Raw genomic sequence first — 20,922 nt, 5'->3', positions numbered from 1 at the left:
TATTGATTCAAACGCTAAGGTAGGGATAGAAGAAGAGTAAAAAATCGAAGATTTCACATAGTACTTTTTTGTTTTTAATTGAAAAATCAATCTAATTTATTTCGTATCCTTCGCTCTATGAGAAAATGGGTCAGATTCTACAGGATCAACAAACCCATAGGAACTTAACGAATGATGGAAGGGAATAAAAAAAAAGAGAGGAAAAGAATATCGAAATGAAATAAAGAATAAAGCAAAAAAAAAAAAGATATTTAAAATAAGTAGAAGATAGAAGAGCCCAGATTCCAAATGAACAAATTCAAACTCGAAAAGGATCTTTCTTATTCTCGAGAAATAAGAGGCAAGGGAATTGATCGAAAAAGATTTCTTATTATTATTATAAGATCATGATTTTATCCACATATATTTGGTAAAAAGAATAATCTTCCCCTTTGATCATAAATGGAAAGTATTCAATTGGAACATTAAAACGTGACTGAATTGTCTTAGTTACTCTTCGAAACAGAGTGGAAGAAGGGAGGAGATTCTCGAACGAAGAAAAGGATCTAATTACTTTAAAAAAGAATTGAACGAGGAGCCATATAAGGTAAAAATCTCATGTACGGTTTTGTAGAGTGATAGTAACGGTGACTTATCTATCAATTTTTCTACTATCACCCCCAAAAAACCAAACTCTGCCTTAAGTAAAGTTGCCAGAGTACGATTATCCTTTGGATTTGAAATCACTGCTTATATATCTGGTATTGGCCATAATTTACAAGAATATTCTATAGTATTAGTAAGAGGAGGAAGGGTTAAGGATTTATCCGATGTGAGATATCACATTGTTCGACGAACCCTAGATGCTATCAGAGTAAAAGATCATCGACAAGGGCGTTTTAGTGCATTGTAGATTTTTATCCAAGACTTGTATCATTTGATGATGCCATGTGAATCGCTAGATACATGTGAAGTGTATGGCTAACCCAATAACGAAAGTTTCGTAAGGGACCGGAGCAGGCTACCATGAGACAAAAAGATTTTCTTTCTAAAGAGATTCGATTGGGAACTATTACATGTCCAAGATCCATATAATACGGCTTTCCACATAATTCTATATGTATCTATGAGATCGAGTATGGAATTCTGTTTACTGAGTATCTGTTTCCCTCCTTTTCTTGCTAGGATTGGAAATCCTGTATTTTACATATCCATACGGTCGAGTCCTTAGGTTTCTGAAATAGTGTAATGTAAAAAGAAGTGCTTCCAATCATTGCTATTTGACTCGGATATGTTCTAAAAAAGTTGAGGTATTTCGAATTATTTGTTGACACTGACAAAGTAAGGGAAAACCTCTTAATAGTTCTGAATCGAATCTTTTTATAAAGAATATCTTTTGTCTCATGGTAGTGGAAAAGTTCTAGGAGAAAAATCTCGCTACTTAGTTGAGATTTCCTTAATTATACAAGAAAATCTCATTACTTAGTTAAGAAAAATCTTCTCTAGATACAATATATATTTATATATATGTAAAAAGAAAGAATTTTTCTCAATTGAACAATAAGATTTCTTTGTACAATTGAAAAAATCTCATATGCTATCACTTCCAATACTACCGAACAAGATGGTGAGCAGAGGGTATTCAAATCGATACGAGGTCATATAATTTAGATGCGATAAATGATTCATTAATTTATTGAATTAAATTATTGAATCAAAATATTTAAAGTTAGATGGATGATGGTCGACCCATCATACGTTCATATAAATAAATATAATTTTTTAATATATTTTCAATGTGAAAATAAACTTAAAGGTGTGTCGAGATATTTAGACATCGGATGAATTAATGTATTATCGTATAAGTGATAAATCACAAAAACCCACGTATGAGCGTCTTATATATTATTTAATAAAATATTTTTTTAATATTAAAAAATAAATTGAAAGGTGTTATGAATTATATTTTGTTTTTAATCATTTAAGTAGAGCTTTGGTTGTATTAAAAAAAGTGTTTTTCCTTTTAATCTATATCTCTAACTTTGTTAAGCTTTAAGCTTGAACCATTCAAATGAATGATAGTAGACATATTTAGTTCTTATAATTTTATTTGAATTTGATCTCTCATTTCATTTATGATATGGAGCTAAGTCGAAGCATACAATCTCCTAGTTTGCTATCCTCCTCATCGAGGATCAATATAATCTAAAATCAAACACTAGCATAATACACATAAAGAATAACACTAAGGCTCGCTTTCTAACCCATCAATGTGGAGTCATTTCCTAGCTATGAGAGCTAAATAGTAAGTCACTTTTAGTGCCTACCATATATCATTATCCAAAGATAATTGAATTACTAATTTTATTGAATTCGAGTTCAAGTTAGTAGTAGTAGTAGTAGTAGGATCATGTAATGGTGAAACTAAATCAAGATAGTACAATATCACCTCTAATGGTCGTCTTTAATGTTTCACAAGATAGTAGTCTCAGCGACTCATGATCACTATCAACCCATGCAAGTTTTGGCTCTTCGACTACAAGTGAGAGAGTCACTTTCTCCACGGGGACCAGACACATTCATGATCAGGATATGTAGTAAATATATCAGCATCTTAACCTCTACAACTTGTCAATTTTATAGACCACGCAGCATCATTAACGGATCATGTAATGGTGAAACTAAACCAAGTAAGTACAATATCACCTCTAATGGTCGTCTTTAATGTTTCACAACATAGTAGCCTCAGCGACTCATGGTCACTATCAACCCATGCAAGTTTTGGCTCTTCGACTACAAGCGAGAGAGTCACTTTCTCCACGAAGACCAAACACATTCATGATCAGGATATGTAGTAAATATATCAGCATCATAACCTCTGCAACTTGCCAATTTTATAGACCACGCAGCATCATTAACCACTCATCTTCGTGTTTTTCCAATGAAGCTAATTACATTTAATATGGTGTTAGACTATTATCCACTCGTGTCTCTTTAGTGTCTCAATTTTTAAATTTAAAAATTATATTAAAATCTCTATAATTATGAAAATAATATACCTTGATGTCGTCAGTTTTATTGACAGAAATACAAAACCGATGAACAAAAAAATAATTTTAACGTTCTAATTATGTTTTCGATGGTGACGTATGATGAGATCATTGGAGCTACGAATGATTATTGTGGATAAGAAGGAAGAACGATGATAAGAGGTGAGACAAAGTAAGAGAAGGAAGATGATGATACAAATGTCAATGCTCTACATCTACGTCGATATGACACAGATGCAGAACGACATCGTCCTTCCTCGTATCATTATCGACACCAATACAAATGCAGAGTGTTGGCATCTACGTCGTCCTCTTCTTCCTCTCTTTTTGCCTCAACTTTTATCGTCGCTCTTTCTCCTAATCCGCAACAGCCACCTATGGTTCCCCGTCACCTGTTACCATCGAAAATATAATTGAGACGTTAATATTATCTTTTTACTTATCATTTTTATACTTTTATTTCGATAATATTAGCATAAATAAAGTTAGATATTTTATTTTTATAATTATAGAGATTTTAATATAAATATTTTAAGTTTAAATACCGATTGCAAAAAATATCTAACTACAGGACATCTCAAACTTAATTTTGTGTTGTTTTTGTGTGGGGGCATTATTCTATATCTTGGACCACCGCACCACATGCATCCTTTTAAAGCTAACCCATTGCTGCCTGCCATTCCTCAAGGAAGAAGATAGAAGAAAGAAGAGAATGGGGAGGAAGATCATGTGGAGATGTCCAGCTTTCTTTCTCCTGTGTGCGTCGATCCTCTTGGGCAGTATAATCCTGTTGGCCGGCCCGGCCGCCGCCGCCACCATCGATTACGGACTTCTGAGGTCATGCAACTCGACCGACGGCCGGTGCGGCGCCGAGGAGGTGATGGTGGGGGAGTTCCAACTGGACTCCGAGGTAAACAGGAGGCTGCTGGCGTCCCAGCCCCCCCAGCTCAGCTACAAGGCTGTCCTCGACAAGGACCGTTCGGCGTGCGACACCACCAACGGCGGCAGATACAACAACGGCAAGTGCTACCCTGCGCCGTCCGGCAAGAAGCCCGACAAGATCCCTTGCTACTACCATGACCAGCGCTGCTGACTCCTCCCAAAGCTTTCTCTTTACGTCGTCTTCCTGTACTGCACTTGTTCTATGTATGTCAACAGCAATAAAAAGTCGATGATCTCCTTCTCCTCACTGCATGGCGTTTGCTTATGTGATCACCATCTCAATAAGAACTCGAAAATTAGACCAGATTAGATCGATTTTATCAATTTGAACTGACGACCAAAATTAGTTATGTTAATATTGTTGTCAAAATCAAACGAAAAGAGACATTATAAATGTTCTTTCCATTGAGATGACAAGAGTTTTTGGAGGAACATTTGATACGGCTATATTTCATCCATTGGGTGAACAACCAGTCAAACTCAATCCATACGCTGTAATTGGCCGATCCGATGGTCTCTATGCTATGCATCATTTACTATTTGGGTGGATGTGACGTGCAAATGCTGCTCCTATGCATCACGAGATTCATCAGTGTAGCAGTGCTCATCCAACTGTCAACTTGCCCCACAAGAGTAGGATGATTCAATGAAGACATTGTAGCGGTTGGAGTAGCACATCATTCGTGGTTGTAGATTTTTGTTGCTGCTGTTGTGTCGGATGATAGATAATCCATACTCACTCCTAACTCTAAAATATAAATATATCTTCTTTTCCTGTGCAATTGTTACAAATCTAACTTCTCAAAAATATAAATACTATGGGCATCCAAAGTTGACAATGAAAAAAGGGAGAATTTATAGTAAGAATCAGATACTTATTACAAACAAGTGTTACATTTTTGTCCAGTAGAAATCATCGTTGAAAGAGTCTGATTCTATCTGGACTAAGGAACAAGCATGTGCAGTGGATAGTACAAAAACCCAAAGATGTTACTATATTTTTATGATTGTTTGTTGCATCAAATAAATGTTGCTTAACCAAAATCTTACACCATGCACTCTACTACGCTCAGCAATCTTTAACTCCAAACATGGAGGAGACGTAGCTTAGATCTCGTCTAAGAAACATGGAAGCTTGAAGATTGAAGTTGAAGATGACGGCTGTGAGATTTTTCCATGCTCAAACTAAGCCAAAGGAACAAAGGGCCTCTGGGCTAAGCTAGAGGGAGAACAAATCTCAAACAGCAAGTGAATATAAGAATGAGCAATATATTTGAACACCGATATTTCAGTCACTAGAAGAAACTGCGGAGGAGCATGCTCGAGAGAGTGGATTGTACACGCACTCATTTGCCCGAAGAGGTAAATCGTATACGGTCTCTCTTTCGAGCTAACCATCCGTCCTTTGGGGAAGATGTTTTCCCATAACCTGCTTGCCTCATCATCTCTGCAAGAAACAGAGAATTAATTGTCACTTGTGATGCAAAAGAAAGAAGTCCAGATGCACAATTGGGAGGGGTTGTAATAACGCACACCTCTTTGCCTCTCGAGTTCTTGGTCCAACTCTTCCTTCCACTTCCTCTGCCTCTCCGAAAAATTGTCACTGTTGAGAGCATTGTTCCATTTTTAGGAGTACAACAACAACAAAGGAAGCCAATCTAGACCATCTTGTGCGACATAATCAATAGAAAGAAATACAAATGAGATCAAAAGTATATTTGACAAACCTTGGGCAGTTTGGTTCCTGTTGAGCATCTTGAAGAGGTCCTCCCCATTCATTAAGCTGAGGTGAAATTTCTTTTAGAACACGGTCACTCTCATCTCCACTACTCGAGACTCGCCTGCTGCAACTTCCAGGGCTCAGCTTATTTGTCATGTCAGCAACCGGAGCAGTCTTCCCACTTACCATATTGTTGGGTGAAGTCTTGCTCTTAGGAGGCAATTTTAAAATCTTTGATGTATTTTCTTCACATTTCTTTCCAGCGCATGGCTCGTTGTTGTTATTCAGGCTATTGAAGAACTCCTCATATAGGGGTGTCTGCAGCTTCTTTAGATCAAGGGCCTGTCATCATGAACAAGGATGGTTCTCAGTTCTGAATCTCATTATGTAAGTCATATGAAGAAGTCATTTCCAAGTCCAAATGGTTCTCAGTTCTGAATCTCATTATGTAAGGAAACTGGCTGCTCGGTGCTCACCTTCTCATCCAGAAAAGCTCTTATCTTTGACTCTATTACTTCATCATCATCATCTGGCACCGGCTCACAAGGGAATGTGAAATCATTTTTCCCTTCTCTACTGCAGGCATCATCCATGGCAGTTTCACCAAAGTCATCCAAGGCCATTTTTCTTTGCTCTGAACTATAATCAAACTCGTTTGGCCAGTCATCAAAGGGCTCAGACATCGGGTTGAAACTCTGGAGAAAACAAAACATCAGAGTAATAAACAAATTCCATTAAATATATCCTACTCACGTGTAAGCAGTTCAAAACATATCTAACATGACCCTAAATTGCAACTTACCGATCCAACAACTGGGAAATCATCTTTGTCATCCAACCGGCACATATCACCACGAGAACTCATCTCCCATATAGGTCTGCTGGAAAACTTTCCAGGAAAGCTAGTAGAGCAGCTTCCGCTGCCATTAATGCTATTGTCCAATCCTTCACAGCTAGTTGCACTCTCAGCCATTATAGTATTGCTGTAATAAAAGCCTCTCCAAAGTCAAATATTGCAGTTATGTGGTACAATCTAAGAAATCTCAGTGACATCTAATCTTGCATACTTGTTCTTTGTGAATGATTTGGATGGCAGGGATACATTTTTAGGGGGTTCCTGGTCATCGAACATGTGTCAGGGAATAAATATATAAAAGAACAGAGAAAAGGAAGAATCATGGGCTAGAAATGATTAGCATCAACATGGATCAACTAACCACAACTGCAGAGCGATGTATTGGATGCATATCCTGAAATTCCTTGGTAACAAATGGATGCTGCACGTAACGTATAAGATCAATAAATAACATCTGAGATGATGAAACCCTTTTTTTCTCACAATAATTTCAAGATTTACAATACCTGCAGCAAATCAGATGCAGTAGCCCTCAAGTTGGGTTCCCTGTGAACAATTACATGTTAGTCTGCCAGAAATCTGGCAAGGAACATAAGAGAAACGAAAATCAAGCAAGGAATAAATTTGTTAAAGAAATGTACTAGCTTCAACTCCTGAGAGTTCATATGTTAAGGCATTAAAATGTCCAATTTACTCAAGAAATAGTTGCTAATAAATTGTCAATACCAGTCCAGCATTATTGTGTATCCAGTAAGTACAGTTCCAAATAGTTGTAAAATCCTTTTTCTTTAAAAAATTTTAGGAGTCATAATTTTCACAGCTAAATCAAATTATGAGCTCACAATTAATAATAATAAGAACTTGGAATGTTCACATAACAGCACCTGAGAGAGATTAAATTATTGCAACAAGTTTCATTGAAATTCAAAATTAAATTTGTCCATCCCAATATTTAACAGGTATCATCACAGAGTTCATGTCTAGGCTGGTTGAATAATTTACTTTGGAGCATCATCAAGAAGATAACACTCGAGAACAGCTGCCTATATATGAAATCAAGAATGTCAAACAAAATCAAGATCAAAAGAAATGGAGAAGAAAATCGGACATACTTCTGTAAGCATTTCAAAAGAAAATCCTTGGCCTCTGAAGAGAGATGTTCGGGTATAGGAGGATGAGACTTTGTTGTTCCGATGTGGAAAAGGGCAGCAACCTGGATAATAGTACAGTGTTTACCGGCAAGGAATGGAAAACACATTGGATGTTTAAAGTGCTTGGTCAAAGTTCAGAAAGACCAAGAGTGGGGCAAAGAGCATACCTCTTGATATTGCTGACTCCAGGGAGGCTTACCTGTAGCCATCTCTATAACAGTGCAACCAACACTCCATATATCAGCTGAGCTGAGACAGTTAAGAATATTTCAGAAACTATATCTGGCTTATGTACAAGTTCATTGCAAGAAAAAGTGCAATCAGAAGTCAAATAAACAATAACGGAGCTAATTAAATTGGAAAGCAGAATCATATACCTTAGAACCGACAACATGATTGCAGTGGTACATCTCAAAATGCACAGTTGTTATAAGAAAAGCAGGAACAAAAACAAACTACCATTATTTTCTGTTAATGAAATTTCAGGCTTTGAGTGTTAGTAATCAGTTTTCCTACCATTTGATAAACAAACTAAAATGAAACGAAGTTCACACATGTTTCACATTAAAGTTGGCAAGACTCTTTTCCCCTAGAAAAACAAACTAGCATCTTTTGAGCTACCAAATAGACCTGCAAAGCAAAAAAGAATAAGTATGGATATAACTGATGAGTCCCATGACGAGTGTCATATTATAATGTCCATCACCAGCCATCATCAGTGCTAAAGGGGAAAAAGGCTTCTATCTAACCAGCTACACAACTAAAGGGTTAAGAAGCTTCTTTAATTCATCCAGGACTAGAAAACAGTAATATATATGGGATCAGCCCCCAAGCCAATGCTAAAGTCAAGCTTTTACTAACAACGGGCAAAATAAATTGATGAAACAATTACAATCTGGTATAGGAAAATTTCTTCATGCAATTATACTGAAAAAAGGAATGTGCATCTGTACATTTACTGATGCCAAAAAGAAAAGATGGAAAGTTTTAATGCTTACAAGCTATGCCCAGTTTGAAGAATTACTTCTGGTGCCATCCAGTATGGAGTACCCTTCATTGACTTGGCTGCATTCATAGTTGCCTGAGGAAAATGTCATGCCCACAAGTGGAGGGTGATAATAAGTTAAGGCCTTGCGATAGAAAAGAAAGAAGAAAGAATCGAGCATGACTATATAGATTCTTCTTGTACATGGCCAAGTTTATCTAGTGCAGAACAATTGTTCAAATAAGAAAGCTGCCATAGTAGTTCGCTTTTATTTGTTTGATCGGTCCATATCTTGTAGGTAAACCATGTTCTAAATAAATTTAGAAATGAAAAAAAGGAGTCATGCAAGAAAAAAAAAATTGGATACTTGTTATATAGTTGTGGGAAGAAAAGAACAACTTATAATGCAAATTGATCAAATAAGAATGCACTATAATAAATAATTCTAAACCAGATTCTTAACCAGATCATCAGCTATGAAACATAAATATAAATTGGTGGCATATTAGCAAAACAGAATACTAGATTCATTTGGAAGTCTAATTATTAGTGTTCTACAATGTGATCTACAAGTGAAACTTTGATGTGTTTTGGAAATTGTTTAATCAGCAGTATGATTTTTCATAAAAAGCATCATAAAAATAATAACTAGTTTCTTGTCTTACCAACTTCGCTACTTGTTTAGATGCCCCAAAATCTGCTAGCTTAATGCAACCCTTGTTATCCACGAGAATGTTGGCCCCCTGAATTAGCACAAAGTCCAATACTTTCAGAAAAAAAGATATCAAAGCAATACCCAGACGCCATGAAGGAAAATTTCATGCCTTTATGTCCCTGTGTATGATTCCATTTCGATGAAGATAGTCGAGCCCCTGCAATAGCTGCTTGGTATACATTCTTATAACCTGTTTAAAAGAGAGATTATGTTGGTCAAGCATCAGCATTTGTCTCATGCCTCGCTCCAGCATAAGAACAAAGTTACTTACAGCCTCTGGGAAGGACCCAAATTTTCCAAGTAATGATGAGATGGATCCGCCTGGGACGAACTCCAACAAAATATTTAGTGTCTCCTCCTCCCTAGCTGTTCCCAAATATCTCTGCCACAAACCCAACAAGAGCAGAAGGTACAAAACTTTTATGAGCAATGTAAAAGCAATAAGTTCATAAAATAGGTATCGAGTTCACAACAAATGGTCTGACAGAAAGCACTCACCACTATATTTGGATGAGAAAGTTTCTTTAGAAGTTTTACTTCTTCCTCAAGCTCCCTTATATGAGCCTACCACCAAATATAGAACAAATCAGAGATAAAAGAATCATCAACACCAGACTCCACCTTATCGGGAAGGGAAAATAGATTTTAACGAGAAGAGAAGGAATGGCAGGACAAGATCGTAACCTGAGCTTTCTCCTTGGAAGCATTGCTAGTCCCGATCAAGACCTGCAAACGAACAAACCCATGGATCAAAACCATCATCGTACGAACAAAATTAAAACCCCTAACCAAAACAACAGGTATCAACATATGTTTACCTGTTTCACGGCAAGCAGCTCCCCAGAATCGAGATTCATACCCATGTAGACATGGCCGAAGGCGCCACAACCGATGAGTTCGCCCTTTCGCCACCGGATCGGGAGTGCGTCATCGGTCTCCACCGGATGCGGGGGAGGGAGTCTGGGGGCAGACCCCCCGAAACCTAGCCCCAGTCCGATCCGGGACTTCCTGAGGCAAGATCCGATCTTTTCCGCTATTCCTCCACCGCCATTTCCGCCGCCGCCATCGTTTCCATTAGGGTTTGGACGGAACACGAGGGATCTGCGCACCGATCCGAAGAGGTCTTGCATCTTCGTCTGTCGCTGCCGCTACTCTGCGGCCGATGCTGCTTCTGCTGACGGATCTCAGGGCCGTCCTTTGGATCTCATCCGAGGAACGAAGCGGAGGGAGATGGAGATGGAGATCGAGAAAGAGAGGGGGCGACGGGAATCGAAGAGTAGGGTGTGTGTGATCGACAATGGAAGAAGGCAGAGAGAGAGGGATGGAGAGGGAGTCGGTGGCCCTTTTCAAAAGTTGTGTGGCCTCAAGTACCAAAATGCCCCTCATAGCCGTTACATAAATACGGGTCAATTAGTGGTTTTATTTTATTTTCTCGCGCCAAAGAAATGTGAATTGTATTCGCGTTTGAGTCCTAAACTTGAAGCCATAATATTTCCTTTGGTACTCAGTGCACCATTTTTTCTCGATAATTTCCTTTTAATTATTTGTACCTCTTTATCTATTATCTTGCATGAATAAAATTACATATATTAGAACCCCCAAAAGCTTCATGAATTATATGTATTGAGTACTTCACATTAGCCAGAGCATTTAGGTTTCCAATTGTGTTTCTGCTGTAAAACTATGGATGGTTTCAAGCTCTCCTGAAGCTGGTTCATGCAATCCAAGATGCCACAATGGATCTATCTTCTTGTCAATCTGGAAAACACACTTGATTAAGATGAAGAATGAAACTCCTGTTCAGACTTCCTCACTACTCCTCTTTCTAATGCTTATAGTTCAGATGCTAAACATGTGCTTATCCAAAAGCCAGGAGAAGTTTATCAGAGAAGAAGAATCCATGCAACTTTCCTCTATCTGTTTTGTAATCCATCTTTTCCTTGAGATGTTTCGGTTGTCTCCCACTCGAAGAGGAATTCCCGCAAGGAAGAAGACCATTTCACATATCTAAATCAAATCATCGCCGCAATTCTGAGGTAGTAAATGCTATTCTTCCTACCTACCCAAATGATCCCTAACCACTAGAGAATACTAATAAAATACATGGGAATAATGTGGGAACAAACACTCACTCTGTCTCTCCCTAGATGTTATGATAGGGTTCTTTAGAGAGCATCTTTGTTCCTTCCCAAAGTTCGTAGGATGCATCATTCTAACACTTAACCTATGGATGTAGAGCACCATAGACACCAAGGATGCTTGAGATCTCCATTAGATCATACATGATTCTTTCATCTCCTTTCCACTCTATCTGAGACGAGCAACGCCAAACCCTCTTTCCCTCCTTAAATAACGTAGCACATCGCACCTCATCTTGCGAGTCTTCAACAGGCGAGAGCAGGAGCGAGCCATGGCTGGCAGGCGCAAGAACAAGAGCATCTGCGAGAGGTCGGCCATGATGGCAGTGCAGCTCGTCAGGATGTCGTCCCTTGTGTTCGCCAAGATGCCTTTCGGGCGTGGCCGCGGCGAAGTGGCCGCCCTGCCGGCGCAGCCCGAGCACGTGGTGGAGATTGTGCAGGTGGAGGCCGAGAGGCACGCCGGCCGACGCTGCGTCGATGCATCGGCCTCGGAGTTCATCAGAAAGTTTCACGCCAAGAACCGTGGCGATCCTTCTGGTGCTTCCCCGCCTCCATCCCACATGCCGAATCCCAAGCATGCAGGCGTCTAACAAGAGCTGTTGTTGCCGCTGCATTTGTTGCTCTTCCTCTGGTTTTGTTGCTGTCGAACTATGTACTTGTGTTGATCTGTTGCAAGAGGCATAGACGTGCATGGGGATTTGGCATGCGCAGTAGTAGTCATGTAATATCCTCCATGGAACTTTTGCCTTCATGCAATTGTGGTGTGTGATCTTTAGCTGTTGCTGCATGTGACTGCCCTACAAAGAAAGATTACATTTGCTCATCACTGCTACTTATAATCTTCGACACTGTACTTTTAGATTCTACCTTCAGATGCTCGAGGACTTCTCTTTCTTGCTGAAATCTTGGTAGTATTCTACGTGGGAAATCTTCATGTCGGTATCTGAAGACAGGAATATGTCTTCTTCTCGCACTGGCACTGCTTAATGGGGCATCTCGACGAACTAAGAAACAAGATACAGTTCGGGAGATGTGCTAAGCTTCGTTCCCAGCGGTAGCTCTCCACCCCTCGATCATTGCCAGGAATCCTGGCTTTTTCCTGCGCAAAAGTTACAGATGCTACTTCGATCAGATCGCATACTAGTTGTGGATTCCCACGTAGTCGTAGTAATAACAGCAGTGACAGTGGGAGATTAGCTTCCACATTCTGGCGCTGTAAGATCTTTTTTGGGGACCATTAATGGCGATGCGGCCTCTCAGAAATATATACGTGGATTCTGTCCTTATATCGAATCTATGAGAGATCACATCATCCAGAAAAGTTGCTGATGTGATTCACTCATATAAATAGCAATTTACTTGACTTGTCGATCTCAAAATACTGTTGATGATACGGAATCGAAGCACAACAACTAGGTATTGGGGATTCTCAAATATAAGGGAGGCTTTGTGTTATGTAGAAAAAAAATGTTTTTAATTATTTTTAGAGAAATATCCTTTTTTTTTCCCCCACAGAGTCCCTCCTTTTTTTAATTGCTTTAATTCGACAAATTATATTAAATCGGTTCAATCCACTATTTTTATTTCGATATATATATATATATATATATATATATATATATATAGATATATATATATATACTACAATCAATTTTCAACATTTACTCCCTCCCCAGTCAAATAAATATTCTTGAAGCTTTGACCATTTCCATGTTCAGAGACTGTGACTACCTATTTGTCCTCAGATTCTTCTTCCTTGTTCTCCTATACATGGTATGATCCATAACATGCTTCTCTCTCTCTCTCACTCTCTCTCTCTCTCTCTCTTCATAATGTCTTTCTTTCTTCTTATTCCCCAACAATAGATCCACTATACTATTACGTGCCACCGGCAGTGTGACTCTTGTCGTCCCATCGATCACTCTGTCATATTGTATATGCATCAACTGGTTCCAGGATCCAAGGTTTGAACAAGCTCTCTCACTCTGCTGTCAGAGATTAATTGCTCCATCCGTGAACATGGCCTGTTATGAGATTAGCGAGATGCGTGGAGGAGAAACTACAGTCTATTTGAGTACTCAGAAAACATGAGGTAATTGATCGTGGTCAAGTGTGGAAGATGACTCTGTTCCGGTCCAAGTAGTATGTATGACCTTCAGTAGGACTGAACAGAGGAAAGGCAAAAAAGCTGAGAAGGAAGAGGTAGGGTAGGTGGAGTTGTAATGGTGCTCCCTGCTCGCTCATTTATGTGTGCCCGTGGTCATCACGTTCTGACTCCCTTTCTTGTCTGTAACTCTTCCTTGGAGTGCAGTTAAGCTCCAGCTGCATATTTTAATGGCGTAGCCAAGGACAGTCATGAACTAATAGTTAAATGGCTCCTCTCTCTCTCTCTCTCTCTCTCTCTCTCTCTCTCTGTGCATGCATGCCTTGCTTGCAAGATGGGTCATCAAAGTACAATGTTAGGACTTCAGAAGACAATTAACACAGTAAGTGAGGAAGAAAAAGCAAGAGTTGACATGCAGTGGTGAAGCAAGCAAAAGGAAGTAATATGAATGTGCTCTTCTCTTTGTGATAGTTTTGGTTTTGAGCAAGCAAAACCGAGTAATACACATCAATATCACTTCGCATTGCCATTATTCCTTTTTCCCCCCTTTTGTCCATTCCAAGCCATCTTCTCTCCCCCCCTTCTCCTCTCCTTCCACCGCTTGCCGAGTCCTTTCCTTAAAGGAAAAAAATATTAGGAAAAAAAGGGAACTTGGTCGACACCGCTTCTCTGTCGGAAGCAAGCATATGAATCGCCTGCGCTGTCATCACAGGCAGCAACGGGTAGCGGTGGGAGGAGAGAAAAGGTTGTGGGATCAAGGGAAGAGACGAGGCCTCCTTCCCGTTTCTTCATTGGAATGGGTCGCACCGCGGTGGCATTGACGGCCCTGTTCGATCTGGTCGTTCTGCTACTCCTCCCCGCCGCTGTGGTGGTGGAATCAGCCACCGATTCGTTGGATGGTAATATTTATTTGCGAGATTCGTCGATTAATTGATGATCGCCAAGATGATGTTTTTATGGGTTTTGCGTGCGCTCTTTTTTCTTGTGAGGAAAAAGATCGGTTTTTTATAGTTGCGTTCGATTTCTTTAGAGTTGAGCGGTCAGAATGTAGAGGGGTTCTTTTGCAGTTCAAGCTCTCGGCGTGTTGTATGCTTCTTTGAATAGCCCTTCGCAGCTTTCTGGGTGGACGCCGAGCGGCGGTGATCCGTGTGGCGACTCGTGGAAGGGGGTTTCTTGCTCTGGTTCATCCGTCACTGCCGTGTAATGTTTCCTAGTCTTCCACTTTGCTACGCCCAATACTTCTTTCGATCTTCTTTGGTAATTATTCTGCTTCATCTGCCACTGCAGCCAGCTGTCGGGATTAGGGCTCAATGGTTCCCTGGGCTACCTCCTTTCAGATCTCTTGTCCTTGAAAACACTGTAAGAAATCTCCCTTATGTTCCATTCCATCGATATACATCAATTTTTGATCAAGCATGCCTCCTAATCCTTCCTTTTTTGTGTTTGGTGACAGGGACTTGAGCAACAACGACATACGTGAGACCATTCCATATCAATTACCGCCAAACCTAACCTATCTGTAATGCTTTTATGTTCGATCACTTAGATCTTTTTTTCCCCCTCTTTTACAACACATTTTCATTACTGATGAATTGAAATGATTTGCTTCCTTGAATGGTGCAGGAACCTTGCTGGCAATAATCTTTCTGGGAACCTCCCATACTCTATATCTGCCATGGCTTCACTCAATTATCTGTAAGTTGCTTACTGTGGAGCCATATGCCTCATGATGTTGGAACTGTACTTTTGGCACTGACCAGTATATGAATTATGTTGATTATAGAAATCTCAGCCACAACTTACTATCTCAAGCAGTTGGTGATATCTTCAGAAATCTTCAGGATCTCTCTGAATTGTAGGATTTTTGACTATTTGTACTTTTTTCTGTTTGCTTGTGCTACTTTTAAATTTTTGATTTTATCTAATATGCGAAAAAGAGATGGTAAACTTATTGAATATGTTCTTTATTATTTAAACACTGATGAAGTTCATCAAATCTAAATACAGATGCTATACCTTGTTAGCTTCATCAAGTAAGAGTATTAACCTTCCATGCGAATCGTGATGGAGAAAAATCACAGATATAACAGTTTGTTGTTACATTATTGTACCAATAGATACTGAAGTGGCACTGTTCTATTACTCTTCATACAGATGTCCGCTTGTTTGTAGGTCGCATGATAATAGGTGAATGAAGATAGACTAGCTTGGTTTTTGGCTAAATTACTAACATGATATACTCACATAGCATAAGATGCAAGAAGATAGGTGATCATAGATGACTATGTTTTTCTAGTAATTGATTTATGTCTAACCAGGGATAATTTAATCTTCCGCTTAACAGTATTAAAGTGTCCTAAGGAATTTTTTATAGCAATTGTATACATGCATATAAGTTTAAAGAGATGGTTCTTAAGCAGAAGAATTAAGATTCATGATTCTTGGAAGGTATTGTGGTAGGGGCACTTGCATGCTTGCCATGTTTGGATCAGCTTGCTAAAGTTACATTTTACTTACCAATTAAAGACAAAAAATTCATCTGAAAACCTTCTTGTGCTAACAAAGCCATTATAAGTAATAGTAGTATGCCTTTAACTAGTTTAATCAGTGAAGTTTCATAAAGAAAACTATTTGTTGATATTTCTATATGAATGTTGAACAGCACGAGTGATAGAAATTCATGGTTAGGTCTTCTCTACATATATATAAGACCAACTGTCTTACCTGCTTGTGAAGATAAATCATTCTGTCAAGATATCTTAGGTTGTGCTTTGTATGCAAATATTAAGATTGTAAGCATGCCATGACAGGGATTTGTCTTTCAACAACTTTACTGGTGATCTTCCAAACTCTTTTGGCTCTCTGTCAAACCTTTTGAGTCTGTAAGTGCAACAAAATTAATAGCTGCATTTTTTTGGGCTTTTCAGTCGTATGCAAGAGTGGAGCTTCCTAATTTTTTCTTTTTGCTTCTTTTTCAGTTACTTGCAAAACAATCAATTGACTGGCCCAGTAAATGTTCTTTCAAATCTGAGCCTATCTAATCTGTATGTTACCTTGTAGAAAGTGTTGCAATTGCACTTTGTATAAAAGATGAGTCTGATATGGCTAATTTTTATCAGAAATATTGCAAATAACCAGTTCAACGGCTGGATACCTCAGGAGTTCAGTTCAATTTCAGATCTTGAGTGAGCAGCAAAGAAGATCTTGCTTATCACTTTTACGAGTCTTTTTTTTTTCTCCATCGTTCCTTATTTTATGGTTGCAATTTCATATGCAGGATTGGAGGTAATTTCTTTTCTAACAGTCTGGCTCCACATCCACCACCATACATGCCGCCACCTCCAAGTAGACAGCACAGTACTCATAACAACACTCAGGAATCTCCAAATACACCACAGGGGTCTGAGGGTAAATCAATTTCTCCAGATAATGCAAGCAACAAGAAAAAATTGACTACAGGTCCACTGATAGGAATAGTTTTAGGCTCAACACTTGGTGCATTATGCATCACACTAGCTGTAATATTATTACTTCGCAATGTCCCAAAGGGCAAAGATCATAGTATAAATAGCAGGAATGATACTGGAAGGTCTGCTGTTGGTGGTGCAGATAAAGGTACCCCCTTTTTTCGCAAACTTTTTTTATGTTTTTGATTAAATGTGCTAAGGTGCAATTTCAGTTTTTTATATTATTAATTCTTTTTGTTCAGATTTTTGAAGTTACATGTTATACTTGGTAACTACCTTTATCATATAAGTAAATTATGCACTCATTTTTACATGTCTTTTTTAGCGAATGAGAAAGAGATGCAAGAGCTGAGAGTGAAAAGTTCTTCCGCAACAACTCCAGTACCTCCTAGTGACACAGTGATAGTTGAAAAGTTACATGGCAAGAATGTGCCTGTAAAACGACCAAAAATCCCTATAACTGCAACATCATATACTGTTGCTTCTCTTCAGGTTGCAACAAATAGCTTTAGCCAGGATTGCCTTGTTGGCGAAGGTTCCCTTGGTCGGGTTTATCGAGCAGAGTTTCCAAATGGAAAGGTAATTTTGGTATACTTAGTGGCAAATTTATTTCATTGTTAACTACATCTCTTATTTGAGTTTAGAGGTCTCCACAAGAGATTCTTATCAGTAATACAGAAATCCATCATATGCATACAAGAGTTGCAAATGGAAAATGTTGACAGATGGAAGACAAATAGCTCATGCAATTTGCTTCCTCTCTATGCTTAGGGTGGAAAAGAAAACACAAAAAGAAAAAGTTGGGCTTGGAAAATTTCTGTTGCTTCACAACTTCACAAGTCCATCTTGATGAATGTCATTTGCCTTTGCTTTTCATGATTAAAGTAGCCCATGATCTCTTAAGTTCTGGTTAGTTCAATTAAGTCACCACTAAAATGTATCCAATCTTTGGTTCTAACATCACGAGGAAAGTTGGCTGCTAGGATTGTTGCCATTTCCCTTTCCCTGAAATTAATATAGACCTAGTGCATCTTCAAGTGTATCTTGTTCCTTCACCAACCAGTTCATAGTTGTTATATTATATTGCATCAGCTGCACGTATTGATCTGTTCGTTGCCTCTCCCAGGTTTTGGCCGTTAAAAAGATTGACAGTGCAGCAATATCCTTACAAGAGGAGGATAATTTTCTTGAGGCTGTTTCAAATATGTCAAGACTTCGGCATCCAAACATTGTTCCACTTTCAGGCTACTGTGTTGAACATGGACAGCGGATTTTGGTTCACGAGTATATTGGAAATGGAACTCTACATGATATGTTGCACTTTGCTGATTATAGTAGCAAGAGGCTATCATGGAATGCACGTGTGAGAGTGGCACTTGGCACTGCTAGGGCTCTAGAGTAAGTCCAGTGTAAGGTTCAATAATTTGGTGTAATATGTACTCAGACAGGTATGTATATGTTGACTTCTACATAGGTACCTCCATGAAGTTTGCCTGCCTTCTGTAGTACACAAAAACTTCAAGTCCACCAATATTCTACTTGATGAAGAGCTTAATCCTCACTTATCAGACTGTGGCTTAGCTGCATTAACACCAAACACAGAGAGACAGGCAAGTGAAAACAATATAATAATCAGTTACCAATTAGATTGACCATGAAATTTGTCTTTGTAAATCATTACTTTGCACTTTATAGGTTTCAACGGAGGTAGTTGGCTCCTTTGGTTACAGTGCTCCAGAATTTGCAATGTCTGGAGTGTATACTATAAAGAGTGATGTTTATAGTTTTGGAGTAGTGATGTTAGAGCTGCTGACTGGTCGGAAGCCACTGGATAGGTCTATTTTCGTTGCCATATAATCTCATTTATATTGGTCATATGCCTATTCAATTTGCTGATTTTGGTTGTTAACTGTTAGTTCTTGCATTTTTCAGTTCTAGAGTGAGATCAGAGCAGTCCCTTGTCAGATGGGCGACTCCTCAACTCCATGATATTGATGCATTATCTAAGATGGTTGATACATCATTGAATGGAATGTACCCTGCAAAATCTCTTTCACGTTTTGCTGACATAATTGCTCTATGTGTTCAGGTATTTCATATTGTACTTTTCTTTCTATCTATCTATCCCTATAGTGTTATTAAATTCTTGCTCAGTGTTTTCTTCTTCCACAAGATTTATAAACATAGCTCTCAATTGAGGTCTTCTCTGTTATATAGTTAGCTTGCTGATGTGCTGGACTTTGTTTTTATATAAGATTAGCTTGGAGTATGCTCTCAACCACAGTGCTGTCACAATATGACTACATTTTTTACATATTTTTTACTGACAAATGTTATAATAATGAATTAAATCAGATATGGTAGAACTATGAGAATATATATTGTCACTAATTTTCAGTGCAGATAAGCAATATTCTGTAGCAATGCAGTGATATTAGTAAATGGAAGCACAGACAGATGCAGTTACTGGTGCTTCTTTATCTACAAAATTTTTCGATATTCTTAAACTGAAAGATGTAGTATTGACGTTTAATGATATGTGAAAGTGTTCTCATGGTAAATAATTTTTTAGGTTCTACTTCTCTACAAGCCCTTGTAAACTGGTTTTGCATGATTTTCTTTTGTTTTAAGTTAAAATTATAATTAAAATTTTTTAAGGATTTAAATAATTAAATCTCAATTTTCTATCAGCTTTGGTAGCATATTAACAAGTATGGTACCGGTTGTCAGGCAGTACATCAATTTGTACCACTGACAATGTTGAAGAAAATATTAACAATAAAAATAAATGGTATTGTACTGGTATCGAGTGATATATTATTATACCAGTATTTGGTCAGACCGGTTAATACTGACCCATGCAGTCATTCGAAACCTTGATACTGATATCGCATACATAATTTTCTTATGATCTCTACAATAAATGCCTGTGAACTAGTGTATATATATATATATATTCTAGTCTTAGGTCATAAAGATGGCTGAAGCTTCAAAAATTGCAAACCTAATTTTCTAATGACTTCTACAGCCGGAGCCAGAATTTCGACCGCCAATGTCTGAAGTCGTCCAACAACTAGTTCGGTTGGTGCAAAGGGCAAGTGCAGTCAAGAGGCGCTCAGGAGATGAGCTCGGATTTTCATACAGGGTGCCCGAGCAGGACTCCAGTATGACAGACATATCCTTCTAAATGGAAGATTCATTCTTGCGAACATGTAGTTCCTTGAGAACATTGAGAGGCCAAGCATATAAAGCAAAATGCAGTACTGCAACCATACCATCTTATGGTTGCAGATGATACACCCGAAAGCGCAGTGGTTCATGAGCATCTGAGGAAATGGAAGAATAATCTCATTTTGATCTCCATTTTTATGCTGAAGAAAATTTTCGCTTGCGGCTAATCTTCAGTTCATGCTGGATCTATGACCCTATATGCCCTTTGTATATGTATTATAGCATAATGCATTCATTTATTGACAAAAAAAAAAAAGAACTTCCAGAATTTAATGTACTCATTTCGATGACTGTTCAAATGCATAGAAGAGAGAACTTTTGTATTCTACCTTAGCTTGTAATCACTTCACTTTCTGCTGTTTCTGGCTGCAAGAAGAATCTTGTTTTGGAAGTGAAATCCATCAAAGAAACTTGCATTACATTTAGATTACGGTGGCTTATCATATGAAGGCACAAGAGGTATGTTTATCTAAAAGCAGGCAGAAGTTTGAAATGTTTGATATACAGCAAAGTTTTCTGTGTTCACATTTTTTTTCTCTGTAGTTGGTGGATGAGACTGCATATGGATAAGGTATTGAATATAT

At 38.4% G+C, this 20,922-nt stretch overlaps 2 protein-coding genes across 3 annotated transcripts; one reads left to right on the top strand and one right to left on the bottom strand.

Annotated features, from left to right (window-relative positions):
• Positions 1-4,859: 4,859 nt before the first annotated feature.
• Positions 4,860-10,718, bottom strand: LOC135605437 (mitogen-activated protein kinase kinase kinase NPK1-like). Its single transcript, XM_065095514.1, has 17 exons — positions 10,217-10,718; positions 10,083-10,124; positions 9,897-9,962; positions 9,670-9,780; positions 9,508-9,588; positions 9,349-9,426; positions 8,697-8,779; positions 7,866-7,947; positions 7,660-7,760; positions 7,054-7,093; positions 6,909-6,968; positions 6,759-6,808; positions 6,494-6,674; positions 6,168-6,386; positions 5,699-6,033; positions 5,507-5,574; positions 4,860-5,418 (listed from the first exon to the last, which is right to left on the bottom strand). The coding sequence occupies exons 1-17, from the start codon at positions 10,526-10,528 to the stop codon at positions 5,318-5,320; spliced, it is 2,010 nt and encodes a 669-aa protein (XP_064951586.1). The 5' UTR covers positions 10,529-10,718; the 3' UTR covers positions 4,860-5,317.
• Positions 10,719-13,959: 3,241 nt separating this feature from the next.
• On the top strand, positions 13,960-20,706 carry LOC135605436 (protein STRUBBELIG-RECEPTOR FAMILY 8-like). 2 transcript variants are annotated; one of them, XM_065095511.1, is made up of 16 exons: positions 13,960-14,539; positions 14,708-14,840; positions 14,928-14,999; positions 15,094-15,159; positions 15,264-15,335; positions 15,424-15,495; positions 16,451-16,522; positions 16,619-16,684; positions 16,760-16,825; positions 16,918-17,255; positions 17,433-17,686; positions 18,234-18,505; positions 18,582-18,717; positions 18,803-18,942; positions 19,040-19,196; positions 20,136-20,705. In XM_065095511.1, exons 1-16 carry the CDS (start codon positions 14,437-14,439, stop codon positions 20,292-20,294), a joined length of 2,178 nt encoding a protein of 725 aa, XP_064951583.1. In that variant the 5' UTR covers positions 13,960-14,436; the 3' UTR covers positions 20,295-20,705. The 2 variants fall into 2 exon arrangements, with proteins under 2 accessions (XP_064951583.1, XP_064951584.1); XM_065095512.1 differs by lacking the exon at positions 15,424-15,495 and having other exon boundaries at positions 20,136-20,706.
• The last annotated feature ends 216 nt before the right edge of the window (positions 20,707-20,922 follow it).

This window comes from Musa acuminata, chromosome BXJ2-2, assembly GCF_036884655.1.
Source record: "Musa acuminata AAA Group cultivar baxijiao chromosome BXJ2-2, Cavendish_Baxijiao_AAA, whole genome shotgun sequence".
Taxonomy (NCBI): domain Eukaryota; kingdom Viridiplantae; phylum Streptophyta; class Magnoliopsida; order Zingiberales; family Musaceae; genus Musa; species Musa acuminata.
The sequence above is the reverse complement of the archived record's forward strand: the minus strand, read 5'-3'. Positions and strand labels throughout refer to the sequence as shown.

Excerpts from the sequence above, each read along its gene's own strand:
- LOC135605437 (XM_065095514.1), bottom strand. The coding sequence starts at position 10,528 with ATGCAAGACCTCTTCGGATCGGTGCGCAGATCCCTCGTGTTCCGTCCA. Across the intron at positions 8,780-9,348 it reads CTAAACAAGTAGCGAAGTTG|GCAACTATGAATGCAGCCAA; the intron begins GTAAGACAAGAA and ends CATTTTCCTCAG. Across the intron at positions 7,094-7,659 it reads CTTTTGAAATGCTTACAGAA|GGAACCCAACTTGAGGGCTA; the intron begins GTATGTCCGATT and ends AATTGTTCACAG.
- LOC135605436 (XM_065095511.1), top strand. The coding sequence starts at position 14,437 with ATGGGTCGCACCGCGGTGGCATTGACGGCCCTGTTCGATCTGGTCGTT. Across the intron at positions 18,506-18,581 it reads GGCACTGCTAGGGCTCTAGA|GTACCTCCATGAAGTTTGCC; the intron begins GTAAGTCCAGTG and ends ACTTCTACATAG. Across the intron at positions 18,943-19,039 it reads GGTCGGAAGCCACTGGATAG|TTCTAGAGTGAGATCAGAGC; the intron begins GTCTATTTTCGT and ends TGCATTTTTCAG.